The 13,722-nt window shown below is 36.5% G+C and overlaps 2 protein-coding genes across 2 annotated transcripts; both read right to left on the bottom strand.

Annotated features, from left to right (window-relative positions):
• Positions 1–455: 455 nt before the first annotated feature.
• Positions 456–3,522, bottom strand: LOC109014194. Its single transcript, XM_018996555.2, has 3 exons — positions 2,785–3,522; positions 1,737–2,084; positions 456–1,654 (listed from the first exon to the last, which is right to left on the bottom strand). The coding sequence occupies exons 1-3, from the start codon at positions 3,247–3,249 to the stop codon at positions 1,031–1,033; spliced, it is 1,437 nt and encodes a 478-aa protein (XP_018852100.1). The 5' UTR covers positions 3,250–3,522; the 3' UTR covers positions 456–1,030.
• A 5,810-nt stretch (positions 3,523–9,332) lies between these two features.
• Positions 9,333–13,192, bottom strand: LOC109014193 (pumilio homolog 15-like). The gene is made up of 5 exons (XM_018996554.2): positions 12,180–13,192; positions 11,847–12,009; positions 11,184–11,347; positions 10,477–10,744; positions 9,333–10,015 (listed from the first exon to the last, which is right to left on the bottom strand). The coding sequence occupies exons 1-5, from the start codon at positions 12,986–12,988 to the stop codon at positions 9,869–9,871; spliced, it is 1,551 nt and encodes a 516-aa protein (XP_018852099.2). The 5' UTR covers positions 12,989–13,192; the 3' UTR covers positions 9,333–9,868.
• Positions 13,193–13,722: the final 530 nt, after the last annotated feature.

Raw genomic sequence — 13,722 nt, forward strand, 5'->3', positions numbered from 1 at the left:
TTCACAGTTCTCACCCCAACTGGGAGACAGATGAAAGAAAAGGTCCAGAGAGTCGGCAGAGACAGCTACCATGGACATACAGAAAATATATACACATCTCAGAAATGGAGCACTACCAGAATAACCTCATCTTTCATGATATCGTAATTCAAGGAGACTCCACAGATGGATATTAGGAAAAAGTTGAGCAAAAGTCAAAAAAGCAAAACAAAACATTAAAAAAATAAAAAAGTGAAAAAGAAAGATTCAGCACTAGAGGTTCTTTTTCTGGCAAGCCAATATTGTAGGCCTTCACAGTGCGATACAACATAAAGATGTTCAAGCATTAAACAAGGTTAAATGTACTCCTTCAAGATAAATAGGTGAAGGAAAGATGATGATCAATACATATTCATGAGTATTCAATCACTGGGGCAGGATGTTTTCGTTTACATTTTCCTTACGAAGAGACAAAATGACATGATACAACCAGAATCCCATATCCGATATATGTTGGTTTACAGCAGCTAAAAAAAGAAACTTGAGTTTCATTCCTTTTACCAAATCCTCCTTCCCAAACCAAGATACAACTTTATATCCATCAAACAACCACATAAAGATTAGCACACATATAAAAGGTAGAACTAACAAACTAGGCATCAACAAACCCATGTTGGTTGGTGGCAGTTTCCTTACTCACCACCGAATTCATTAGATTAAGAAAATTAGTAGAATTATACGAGGCTGGTGGCTCTAACATACTAGAGCTTCACCATCTTCATGCACTGAAGGCAAATTAAAAAGTAACCTCCACTTGCTCTATCCCTATATGGAAAAACGAGCTCCAACTCCATAGTTGGATTCTGCACTGAGTATAAAGATCCAAACAGGCCCCACCTGTGAATGATTATGCTCTATTTACAGATTAATAGAGGCATGAACCAACTTCCAAAAAACCTAACTGAACTCCTACTTTGTAACTTCAAAAACGTTAGTCAATTAAAGCCCGCTGCTAGTATAAACAATTGCCCTAATTTGATCCTACCCTTTGTTAGGCTTCCATCTTCCAACTCATGTTATCACCTGAGCTGTCATGTTCTTTCTCTAGTGCTGCAACTTTGGCTCGATGCCCAGCTAGTGCAATCGCTCCTTTACCCCTTTCATCCTGTGGCAGTTCACACGTCTCACTGATGGATCCCGACCTCAAGTCTGCAGGGGGAATGAAGCAGTCCACCGACAGGCCTGGAACATTAAATGCAACCTCTTCAATTGTCCAAGCTTCTTCCATCCTTGTTTTGGTATGGCTCATTGCTATCTCACCAAACCTAAAGAGGGTCACCACGGAATGCCCAGAGTGGGCAATCATGATCCCCTCAACAGGCCTGTAATCGTCAAGGAAAGAATTGATTGTGGTTTCCCAGTAAACTGCATCGCCGCCGATAGATTGGATGCGGGTCAGATGTGAATCCTCCAAGTGAACAAGAAGCCCAGTCTTCTGGCTGAAGTAGCCAAACAAGACATGCCTAATTATCTCAGCTGGGCCTTCGCTCCTGGCCTTCAGTGTCTGAGGGTCGGCACAATGCTTGAGGATGAAGCAATCCTCACCGTTGATCTTCTTCTCCCCTATGCATCTTGCATCTGCAAACATACTTGCAGTACTTCTGGGATCGAGTCCCTGAAATATATAAAAGAAAACCACATGTAAAAATGGCCCTGACCCTATAATAAACTTGTACAAAAAACCTCACAATTTTTACCTGAAGTGCACGTCGCAGAGGCCTCACAGGCCCTTTGGCAGTGTGGGCACCAAGCCAGGGGGTATGCCTCCAAACAAGCTTGCCATTGCAGCCAGCATGAACCTTGCTGCCCCCAACTGCGAGCTCCACGTACCACATATCTGGATTCATCTGCCAAAGCACAAAGCCACCCGACTCAGCACATCTTGAGGCATTCCGGTTCTTCATGACCTTAGTGGCAGTTTCAAACTCCGAAGCTACCATCCGGACCTTTCCCATTGCATACGCATTTTTAATAGAGTTCTGCAGCTTCTGCCCACCAGAAGCCGCTGTGTATTGCTGCAATATGTACTGGGCAGACGAAGTCTCCTACAATAACACCAGTCATAGAACACGAAAATCTTAAGAGTGCTTTTCTTCACCAAATTCACAGTAATTTTTAGTAAACTGACAGAGAGGAAAGACAAAAGTGATCAAATTAATCACATCAACCCTCCATACTTGGAGAGATGTTCAGGGACCACTGCTGTGGAAAATAATATAAACACCAAAAAGTCTAAAATGCAAATTATAGTGTGCTTTAAATTTTTATTCTACTTTAAAAAAGAAGCAGAAAGAGTCGTGCCTATTTCATTCTAGAATAATTCTAAATTAAGATTTTTTTTTTTTAAGTCCTTGTGTTTTACTGTCTTCTGAATTCTGATAAAACAATCGGGAGCTTAACGAAAAAGAAAGTAAATAATTATGCGTTTTTTCTTTTTCCACCGAAGAGGCTAAAACAAAATCTCAACTTTGAAAAAGAAAATCCAAAAATATTGACTAAGAAACACTCATCTCCCATTTCCCCGAGCGGAACCACCCCAACTCTTATGCGAACTTACCCCGACGAGCGATCAAAATATAAAAAATAACAAAAAAAAAGGGTCTCTGAAAGGCACTATACTTCACTTTTTGCGTTGATAAGGAGCTATTTCTGAAAGGCCAAAAATAACCGATTATTTTTTTTTTTATAAGAATCTATCAAATGAGTGTGTATGTCTGTGCGGGCGTGAGAGAGAGAGAGAGTTACAATGGGGGTGTCCTTGATGCTAAGGTGAGGCAGAGGGTCAGTGGCGCTAACGTGCACGGGGGCGAGAGGAGCACCCATCACACCAAGCAACAGCCTCAGATCAGACCTCTTGTAAGCTGCCATGGAAGACGTCACCGAAGGAGTCCTCGTTAGCTGTCCTTTCATCCACTGGCCGAGACTCGATCCGCTCCTTTTCGAATCACCGATTTCCCCTCCGTCAGGGTCCGGACCCTCCATGAGAGGCGCCAATGCCTCTCCGAGAGGCCTCAGACTGCCGGATCTCGCGATCAACGGCTCCGGATGCGCCAAGTGGTATTGGTGCTGGCTGGCCTTCTTTCTCCGGAGAAGACCCGAAATAATGGGCGACCTAGTTCGGGCGGGGCTGTTCGCCCGAGAACGAGAAGGCGAGAGGCCCCGCACAATCTCTTCCTTGAGGGCGGAGAAGAACCCCTGCTTTCTTTCCATTCTGGAATGTACTCCCCCAACCCTCCCCCTTACGAAAAGAAATGGTGAAAACTAAAAGCCAGTGGCTGTTTGGCTGGCTAGAGGATAGAGTAAAGCGGGTTTGTGAGCGAAAAGAGCGTAGGCGAGACCTTCATAGAGAGAGAGAGGTCAGTGAGCAGGAGGAGTGTGGTGGGAAACTGGTTAGTGAGAGAAAAGCTCGGTGACTGTGACTGTGAGTTTTACCAAAAGGTGGTAGTGTGTGGGACTCGGTCCGTCTACCGTTTGGAGCGAGGTCTATTATATATGATTCTAGGGATATAAAGTTAGTTATAAACAAAGTGGTTTGTTTGGAGAGAGAGAGGGGGGGGATGGAATGACGGTATATACATTGACAAAACCAATAAAATAAATAAATAAATAAATTCACGTACAAAATGGACTTAATTTAATTAGGACTCATAATCTGATGTGGATAGATTTCTCTCTTTCAAACTGTCAGATACATAAATTACTGTAGATTTTTTTTTGAATAAGGATGTATGTCTGTAATATATCTTAAAAGTATCATTTATTCTTAAATATTACTAGTATAATCCTTAAAATGAACTCAAAGAAATTATCTTTAAAATAAAGTTACAAAAAAAAAAAGGAGGAAAACGACCTTTCTTAGCGATTATTTCCTTTCATTTTCATTGTAATCAATTACGGCCTTCTTTTTGTGTGGGTGTGATTCCTGAAAACAACAAGTTAAGCTGAATAATATATTAATAAATAAAAAAGAAATAGAAAATGAAGGTTTGGTCGCAATCAATTCAAGATGGAGTTAAAAAATAGAGCTATGGCTGAAAAAGTGATTTAAAGATATTTTTTGAATAATATATATTTTTATTTTCTTTTTTTTTATATATTATTTTAATTATCATAAATATTTAAAAAAAAATTTACAACATCATTAAAAAAATATTTCTTTAATCACTTAATAAATAAATAAATAAAAAGAACATTCGAAACTCACATTCCGAATCCAAAACATTTCTGTAAAAAATAATAATCCTTGTCTGAGTTACATGTGATCGGTGCATAAATGGAGGTGGCCGATGGGCATTATTTCATACGTTGTGTGCCTTTTCAAACGTACGCTCGGTTAGTGGATAAAAAACAGAGTTACTGACAATATGCTGGCATTTTTAGGCATGGAGAATTTTGCTCATCATCTTTCACATATATGTAAATATATATATATATATATAAATAAAAATAACAAATTATATATTATTGATAAATAGCATTTTTCGAAATTTTCAAAAACCTTGTTTTCGTCCTTCAACAACCTTTGAATCTTAGACGTCGGAGATAGCAAAACAAACTCCTAACTGCCAAGCACAATAAGTTTTGGTTATGATCATTCTCTCTTTATAAAGAAAAATAATAATAAAAAAGGATGAGATTTTAGTTCTAATTTCCATAAAACATTCATTAAAATTAGAAATTATCCGGCCGCACATTAGGAGGAGCATCTCCTCCCTCCTCTTGGCTTGGCAAATTGCCACCCCATTAAAATTTTTAATACTTTTTTAAAAAATAAATTAATGATTATTTATTCTTTAATTAATAAAAAAAATGGTGCGACGGTTTTATTTATTTATCAAAGAGTAGTTTATAGGTTGAAGTATCTTGACAAATAAGATTGGGTGCACATTAAATTAATATATATATATACAAAAAATTTACATTACATAATTTTTTATTATTTATATAATTTTTACACATCATGTTTTTTTAATTAAATATTTAATATATGAATAATAAATAAAAAAATTATATTAATTTAAAAAAAAAAACTCAGAAGGCGACGAAAAGGACGGACAAATGAATTGTGAGTGTTCAATGGGGGAGAGGGAAGAGAAGGTGGCGGTCCTGATAAGGAAAAAAAGGTGACGATCATATCATGGATGCATTAATTTGATTGATTCTCCGTTTGTTTGTATATATTTTTAATTTTCCTGGAAAGCGAATAGAGTACGTACACATCAGGCTGGCTTTTAAGGTAATGAATTAACTACGTACACATACAATCGTGAAAAAGACTTTAAAAAATTCTACGCGTTTGGGTTGGGGCTAACACAAACGCGTTTTCAAAACTTTTTTGTTTCTATTGTGCGTACAGCTAGCCTAGCCTAGCCTAGCCTATCCTCGACTTGATAAATTTTATTCAACTAGTTTGGATTTGTTTACCTTTTAGATAATCAAGTTTCAGCGTGAGACCTTACATGAGTACTTCATGTACTTTTATTTTATTATCAAGTTATTTTTTTTTAATCTCGATTAAAAATTTCATAATATAACATTTTTGTATAATTAAAAAATAAATAAATTCAAATGATTATTAAGTTATAATAATAATAATAATAATAATATAATAATAAAATATTAAATAATAAAAAATATAAATAAAATATTAAATAATAGTAAAATGATCCAAACACAGCCTAGAATCCCATGCAAACATATCTTAAACTTCAAAATGGTCAACACGCTGCATGATCATCCATCCAACCACCATATATATGCTTTCCAGTAATATTCCACATATAATCAAACACAATATCTAAGAGGGGGCCCTTAATGGATCGGAATTACAAGTACTAATTAATCATAACCGATCCAATGGCCACATTTGATTGGCCCAATTATATCTTCAAATTCTATAGCTAGATAATCTGCATATCATCATGATGATCTCACGGTCAATATTATGACATATTTTTCGATTTGATTAAACCAATAAAACAAATTGCAAAAATAAATAAATAAATAAATTCACGTACAAAATGCACTTAATTTAGTTATGGGTGCTAAATATTTTTTACCCTTTAAATTATAAAAGTAGTCATGGGCTTGAAATTATTGTTCCTTGCAGACAAAGGCATATATATAGTACTCATCAATTCCTTGCCAATCTTGGTCCAACCTTAGACGTTTACAGTCAAAAAGTCTGTATTAATCAGAACAAGCTGTAACCTGACAATATTTATTCTTAATTTCTTTTTCTGAGCTGTAATTCGCAGAATTTAATACGATCGAACAGGTGCCAAATATGATTATTAAATACTTCATGCATACACATCTAGACAGGCAATAAACTAGTTAGCTACCTAGTGTATTAATATTTGGTGAAAGATTCGTGTATGTTTGATTTCATTACAGACTTAGTAGCCCTAAGATCATATGATGCCTGGCCTCATGCAGTACAAACGTCTATATTCATTAATGAACGTTTGAGTCCTCAACTCTGCACACTGTTTGTAATCCGACGTAATTTAATTTGAAATATAAATTAATTATAGAGAGATTAATTTAGTATTATTCTTTTACAAGTGATGGGGATGGCTTGAGAATATAAAGAGATTATATATTTTATGTTTCAGCATAAATGCATAACTTAATTAATATTGTACGTAACATATATATTTGCGGTTTATATTAATATAATTTATATCTCCAAGTACTATTGATGAGTTTGAGAAGTTGCATGCATCAATTCTTCAACTATATATATATATGATCCATACGGCCTGTCAATTAATATGGATAACCTAAAACTCCTATATATTAATAATCAAAACGAACATGGGTAAAGTACGCATGCCAACGGTGTTTTTCCCCCCCTAATATTGCTAACTAAAATAAGACATCCGCATGCAGCCACAATTTTCAAACTTGGTGTGTGATTCTATATATATATATATATATAATGTTATTCAACTGCCAACATAAATTAAATATTGCATGCAGCTTTGATCAGTTTGTAATTGCATATATACTTTATTTCTGACCGGAATAGGGAACACATTCGAGTTGTGATGCGTTTCAGATTAGGGTAATTAAGCATAATAAGTAAGCAATATAAAGGTAGGTAGGTAGGTAAGTAGCTAACATTGGACCCTTCCATGCATCTGGGTCCCCAGACCATGATAGCCTCTTTTGTCTCAAGACCAACAACCTTCCTCTTTACGTTCCAAAGCACGTGCAGTAGTACTACCGGCCACTCATCTAGCAAAATATATAAGACTTTTGTAATGAACGATTCAGAGAGATAGAGAGAGAGAGCAGCTTGGCCTTGGTGGAAAAGCTTGGCTATCATGAACCCAACTTTGACGGTACTGCATGAGCAGTAGTCGTGAGCCCAGCAATATATATTGCTACTTTTTTGTTGGAGAACAACAGTACAGATCAAGATCAGTCCGTTTGTTTTTAGAAAGAGATCAGTAGTGGGAGATGCATGCTGATCAGCTTTTTTCACGTTGGGGCTGGGCGGGGGCGGGGGCGGGGGCTCTCATGTTAAATCTGGGGACGACAAGATACTAAAGAAGCATCACCCATGTCATTAGTTTCTAAACTCGTCAGCCAGACATTAATTATAGATGGAGACTGGTATAACCTTTTAACTCTTTTCCCTGCTCTGGTCAGGTTACAACTCATGTATATATGTAACATGAATCGAGCAGACTCAAAGCTCGAGACCATTGTGATATTATATATGTTTAGAGTAGTGTTACTATATCTATTCAATTTGTCCACTTGGTGTGTCTTTAGTGTAAATTATACTTTTCTTTTCTTTTTTGTTTTTTTTTTAAACATTTTTTAAACACATTTAATTTTTTTTTAAATATCAATATACTAATAGTCACTTCCTTAAAATATTAAAAAAAATTAAGTATATGAGCGGTCAAAATGAGAGGACAAATTGAAAAGAAATAGTAACATTATTCATATGTTTAATCCACCATCCCAAAGGTTTTAGTTTCATTAATTGGTGATTAGAAATTAATTGAGTTTTCTTAACTAATTATATTATAAAATTAGTTTTGTTACACATAAGCTTTATAGTAAAATTCATTATAGCTTTAAAAAAATTAAAATATCAAACATTTTTTTATCACAGTTAATGTGAAAAACTTCCACATCTGCAGTGTATTAGGTGTGTAAAAAATAAAGTTTCTAAATAGATTTTCTCTTCTAAAATTTATCCTAGAAAATCAATTTTGATAAAAAACTGTAACAAAAGAAAATAATATCTTTGGACGTTCATGAAATCTACAAGAAACTAGAAAAATATTTAGAAAGATCGATAAGCTTATTAAAGCTATGATTAAGATTATAGAATCTGCATTCAATAAAAAATGGGCTTTGAGGTGTGGATACAGTCTGGCTCAACAGTTTAGTGGACTTGTCCGGGCCCATATTCTGGGCTTGCGGTCTATTCTATCTTAAGACCAGCAGATAGAAAAGATTTAAACCCCCCGAAAACAAAATAAAAGATAAAATAAATGCCTCTCCCTCCTCCTCTTCTTCTTCTTCTTTCTTTCTTTTTTTTTTTTTTTTTTACATTTATTTTATTTGAGAGAGGGATTTTAACCAGTCTACGTACCTTTAAATGCGTCTCCCTCGAATTCATATAAATATATAAATTACGTAAGAAAAAAAGGACCGACACATTAATTACGAAATTAATATAGAAGTCTGTCATATATATATATATAATCATATATTTTGACTTTTTATTTTTTTTCGAAAAAATTAAGTGTTATAATAAAGAGAAATAATGTTGTAGTCAAAAAGCGTTCTTTTTCAGGAGTAGTGTGCGCGAAAAAGTATTGTTTGCAGCCGTGAGCTCTACCGCCAGCACAGCCATCGTTATCTCAACCTTGCAAGGAAGGCGGATTTCCTCTTTAATCTCGGTGCGTGTATGACGAGATTATAATGTTGTAGACAATATTTTCTTTACGATGCTCTATTGCTAGTTAAGTTATAATCGAAGTAGGCTTGAATAAAAACTCGAGCTTGCAAGCACTATTGGAAGGAAAACATGGACAACGAATTACGTACGTGATATATATATATATATATATATATATATGTGCATAGGAATGTAGTAAAATATATACGCGTACGACGTCGTACCATGCATCGAGATCGATATATATACCATAGATCTCTAAGTACAACTGAAGAATGTGAAACAAATTATATATATATATATATATATATTAATAAATTATTAAGAGTAGCAGATCAGGTAATATAATGTATAATAACAATATGCAACAAGTAGCTTTCTAGCTAGAAGCCCGGCCCCGGAGAATACATAACTCAAAAGGACATTATTTTCTTTGCAATCCAACTCAATTATGGCTTGTGCAGAGAAGGAATAATACCCTTCAAACATGCCATGACGATCAGTTCATCATCAGAGCATGTATAATCATGCATGTTCTCCGGCGACTCAAACTTGCAGCAAAAAGCTCCAAACAAACCGAAATCCTAAGAACAGACACGATGAACTCAGCCACCCATACATACCGGCCGACAACAACACATGACAACAAAGAAGCACGGCATCAGATGATCAGATTAGATCTCCTGCGGCTGGCCTAAACATTTGACCTAAAGCTCAAAACAAACCGACAACCTAATTAAGAACTGACAGAAAGAACATAGCCAGAGCCATACATACCCAGGCCAAAAAAAAACAAATATAATTAAGTCCTAACATAGAGGGGGAAAATGCAAAACACGACAACAAATAATTTTGTTTTCGAACTGCGTGGCCAGCTTGCTAGCTAGCTAGCACAGCGTACTAGTAATGGATGATGATCGATTGTACCCTATGGTGCTTCTTGCGGCCACTGGCTGAGGCCATCAGCACACATTTACCATGAGGATGGTTTTCCAAAAATGGCTTGTAAGAATTAATGAGTGACATAAGAGCTTCGCGGGTGAGTCCCTGCACTCAATGAATACAAAGAACAGAAGATTAGGAAAATAAAAGTCAGAGCTCGATCCATAGGGATGCAAAAATATCAGCAAAGACTACGGCACTGAAGAAGGTGTAAAAAGGCAGTCAATATATAGCATGCGCGAAGTACATGACATCCATTGGCTGGGTAGGTTTCTACGAAAAACTAAGGTTAATTTCAGTTTTCTTGAAATTTCAGTTCATAGTTCCTTATTAAACATGACTACTTATTAAGTAGATCATCTAAGAATCAGTTTACATATTTATAATTTTTAATTAATATTGCCATTGAACTGGCTAAACCTTCACGTAACTAGGCTGATCGATCGGATGTACGACTGCTTCATGATCACGACACAATTGTGCTCTTCATGGGTGCCAGCTAATTAGAATTTGAGGGGAGAAAAAACAGAAAAGTACTGATCAATATATGGGATGGATCGGCTAACCTTAGCTACCTTCTTGGCGGTCTGAGCAACATAATTCCCCCACCGATCCTGAAATAAATTCAAGGAACGTTCCGGATCACCAGAAATAAGCTCCTCAATAATCCTAGAAGAATATTTTTCTTCTTCATATCCTCGCAAGAACTTTTCCACCACATGGCTGCCATGCTTGTTCATGGAGAGCATAAGAAACCTTCCTTTAAGATTCGCCAGTAATTCTTCTGCAACTTCCGGCCTCCCCATAGATAATACGTACTGCACAACGAAGTTCCTGAAATGAAAAGAACTGATTAGTAACGTTAGTACTAGAACGTTTTTGATCGAGTAGCACGTACAGGTACGAGGTATTGAAGAACAAACGAGCAATATCTGACTTTAAAGACTAATAAAACCCTCTTGAAAGTTTGAAAGCCGGCAGTTATAATATGATGGCCTGCCGCGTTAGAGCTGTTTAAAACGACCTAGATGAAAAAATGAGTTGACGGAATTTCGCATGTTTTACTGATTTTCTCCAGCTAGCTAGCGCACTTCTTCTCCCAAAAAGATTCCCAAAACATGGTCAAAATAGATGGTCAAATTTCACCTAAGGTACTGATTGCATGTACGTAATATTGCCAGGCAGTTTATTATAAAAGAAGTATGCAATATGGTTCTTATTAATATTCAAGAGGTGAACACAAAGAAATGTGTGGAGATCAGGATCGACTAACCCATAAGAATGTTGTGAAAGGAATGGTGCATATGCTACGATTCTATTCACAAGACGTTCCCTAGTTTCTTCATCAGCATAATTGACACAGTCTTGCATTACACAACACCCAACTTTGTCTGTCGCAATCTCAAGACAGTTCTCTGCGATTTCATTCAGAATTTGCTGCAAATAGAAGGAAAACGGATTTACACTGGAAGCCCAAGTCACGGTACATAGAAAACAAAATATTTTAAGGGAGAATACATACATAGATGATATATAAACAGAAAAAGCTTATTCTAAAAGCATTGATCGAAGCTCCAAATTGGTATTATGTGTGAGAAGGGCCCCGCAATAAAATGTTCTCATATTAGAAATCCTATATATGTTCTAGCTACCACTTCCATTATATCTCAATTTCAGTGCAAAGCGTTAGCTCTTTCACATTAATGCCAAAGAGTTTCCATTAAAATGGTCATGTGTTTTAAGTGTGCGCGTGGGTGCATATGCATTTATTAGCGCAAGATATTGAAACCATACAGCTTCCAATAGAAAGAGTAGTGAGATAGATAATTAGTAACTTCAGCTATCAAAACCGCTGCCTTGGGTACGTAGTAAAGGCGATTAGATCATGATGTTCCTTATAAAGGCATATATAATACGTACGCATTTATTTAATTACCTCATTATCTTTGGCGGAGAAAAGTTGAAAGCACTTCCTAATTACAAACTGACCGCTCGGGCTCTTGGCCAGGGTAAGTGTAATATCCCTTAGAGCTGATATCGCAAAGAATATTTGCACCGGAGTTTTGAGATGCTTCAGCAACTTCTGCACTGACCGACTTCTGCACAAATGAATAAGAAATTATAAATCCCGAGAAAAATTTCCTTGTAGTTGGCTAATTATATTATATTGAAACTACTATGCCATCATACTTTTACCCAAACATAAAAAATAAAAGCATAATTTTTATATCATAATTTCGCCAAAAATTAACTAGAACTACAGTCATACCCATGGTTGTCAGTGCATGTGCGCGCTAGCTTTAGTGCATTCCTGATCAAACCGTTAAGAATTTCAGTCACTTCTTCTTCATTGCTTTCTTCCAAACGCTTCTGAACTTGATAATGGTAACTTGGGTGAACCATTAACTTGTGCAAATGATCCTCCCACTCCCCAATTCTCTGCGACAAAGGGTAACCCCGTCGGTCTTCGGTCTCCGAAATCAGTTGTTGGCGGTTCAATTCTTCCAGTAAGGAGGAAGTTGGAGGCCGTTGCGGCGGCTGAAATGAAATCCAATCGTCATTACCGAACCTTTCCCGAGTTTGGAATTTCGAATCTAATCGAATCCCTTTAGGACTTGAAGAAGACCTAAAAGGATAATCATAATTCATTGTCCCTAATGATTGCCTTCCGCATTGCCAATCGAACTCGTTGCTAATGTTATAGCTCGATAATGGTACTCCACGGGGGCTTGTACAATAACCCGTTTGTCCCCTCAGTGCAGTCTGAATTCTCATCATCTGCCAGATACGTTCTTGCATTGTCGTCCTCAGCGAATATTGCCGTTCTTGTGCATACGTTGAAGGAGCAAGCCCACTGGCCGTTATAGAATCATAAGAATTAATATTCCCTCGCATAGAATCAACTCCGGACCAGGCATCCTCTAGACCAAATTGAGACGTGGGAGGTGGATTTGATAGATTGAGCCGACTCAGTAAAGTTTCAAGGCCTTGTTCATGAGTGGTCTCGTCAAGACCAGGGTTTAGTTCCGTCCCAGTTTCCGATGATCCAAAACTTGCATGATACTCAGGCGGAATCATATCACAAAAAAGAGTAGTATCTCGGAGATGGGAAATCACATCGAAACGATAATCAGAAATAGAGTCTTGGAAAGAAACGCTCGCAGCGGCCGTGGGGGGGCTTTCACAAGAAAAGTTTTGAGTGAGATAATTTTGACTTTGGGAGGTGGGGTGGGTTTGAACTCTAGGGTTTTGGTTCTCGTAAAAGTTATTTCCAGGCCGCAGAGAAGGGTCACAGTCGGCGGGGCTTTCCCGTGAAGTAGAAGAGGGGAAAATAAGGTCTTCAAGAAAGAACCATCGGAGGTCCCCTTCTTTCTCCTCCCTGTCCATAGTGTAACGCATCAGAGACTAGAGAGAGAGAGAGAGAGAGAGAGAAAAAACTTAATTAGGCAGAGAGATCATGAAAGAGAGAATAGTTAATGTTAAGAGCGTAGAGCATTAATGCGTTTGTAGAGTTATAAATAAGGGGTTTAGGGACTTGTTTGTAATTAAATTAAACACCAAAACAGGAGAGGTTGGAAGCAAATGTTGGATTGCTCGTGGATGAAGATACATAGGATTTTGAAGTGTAATTTCGGTACAAGTATAACTCCTACCAAATTACGAATAATTATATTCACACAATATATTTTATAATATATATTATAAAATAAGAATATTTTAGTACAATCATATCATTTTTACAAGTTCATTTATAAAAATAATCTTTATTTTAAAATATTATTATATAAAATATTATAAAAAAATAATTCTAC

The sequence above is a fragment of the Juglans regia genome, chromosome 16 (genome assembly GCF_001411555.2).
Source record: "Juglans regia cultivar Chandler chromosome 16, Walnut 2.0, whole genome shotgun sequence".
Taxonomy (NCBI): Eukaryota; Viridiplantae; Streptophyta; class Magnoliopsida; order Fagales; family Juglandaceae; genus Juglans; species Juglans regia.

Coding starts and splice junctions, on each gene's coding strand:
- LOC109014194 (XM_018996555.2), bottom strand. CDS start 3,249: ATGGAAAGAAAGCAGGGGTTCTTCTCCGCCCTCAAGGAAGAGATTGTG. Junction 2,085..2,784: donor GCATCAAGGACACCCCCATT/GTAACTCTCTCT, acceptor GTGTTATTGTAG/GAGACTTCGTCTGCCCAGTA. Junction 1,655..1,736: donor CTCTGCGACGTGCACTTCAG/GTAAAAATTGTG, acceptor TATATATTTCAG/GGACTCGATCCCAGAAGTAC.
- LOC109014193 (XM_018996554.2), bottom strand. CDS start 12,988: ATGATTCCGCCTGAGTATCATGCAAGTTTTGGATCATCGGAAACTGGG. Junction 11,348..11,846: donor TCTCCGCCAAAGATAATGAG/GTAATTAAATAA, acceptor TTCTATTTGCAG/CAAATTCTGAATGAAATCGC. Junction 10,745..11,183: donor CTTTCACAACATTCTTATGG/GTTAGTCGATCC, acceptor TTTTCATTTCAG/GAACTTCGTTGTGCAGTACG.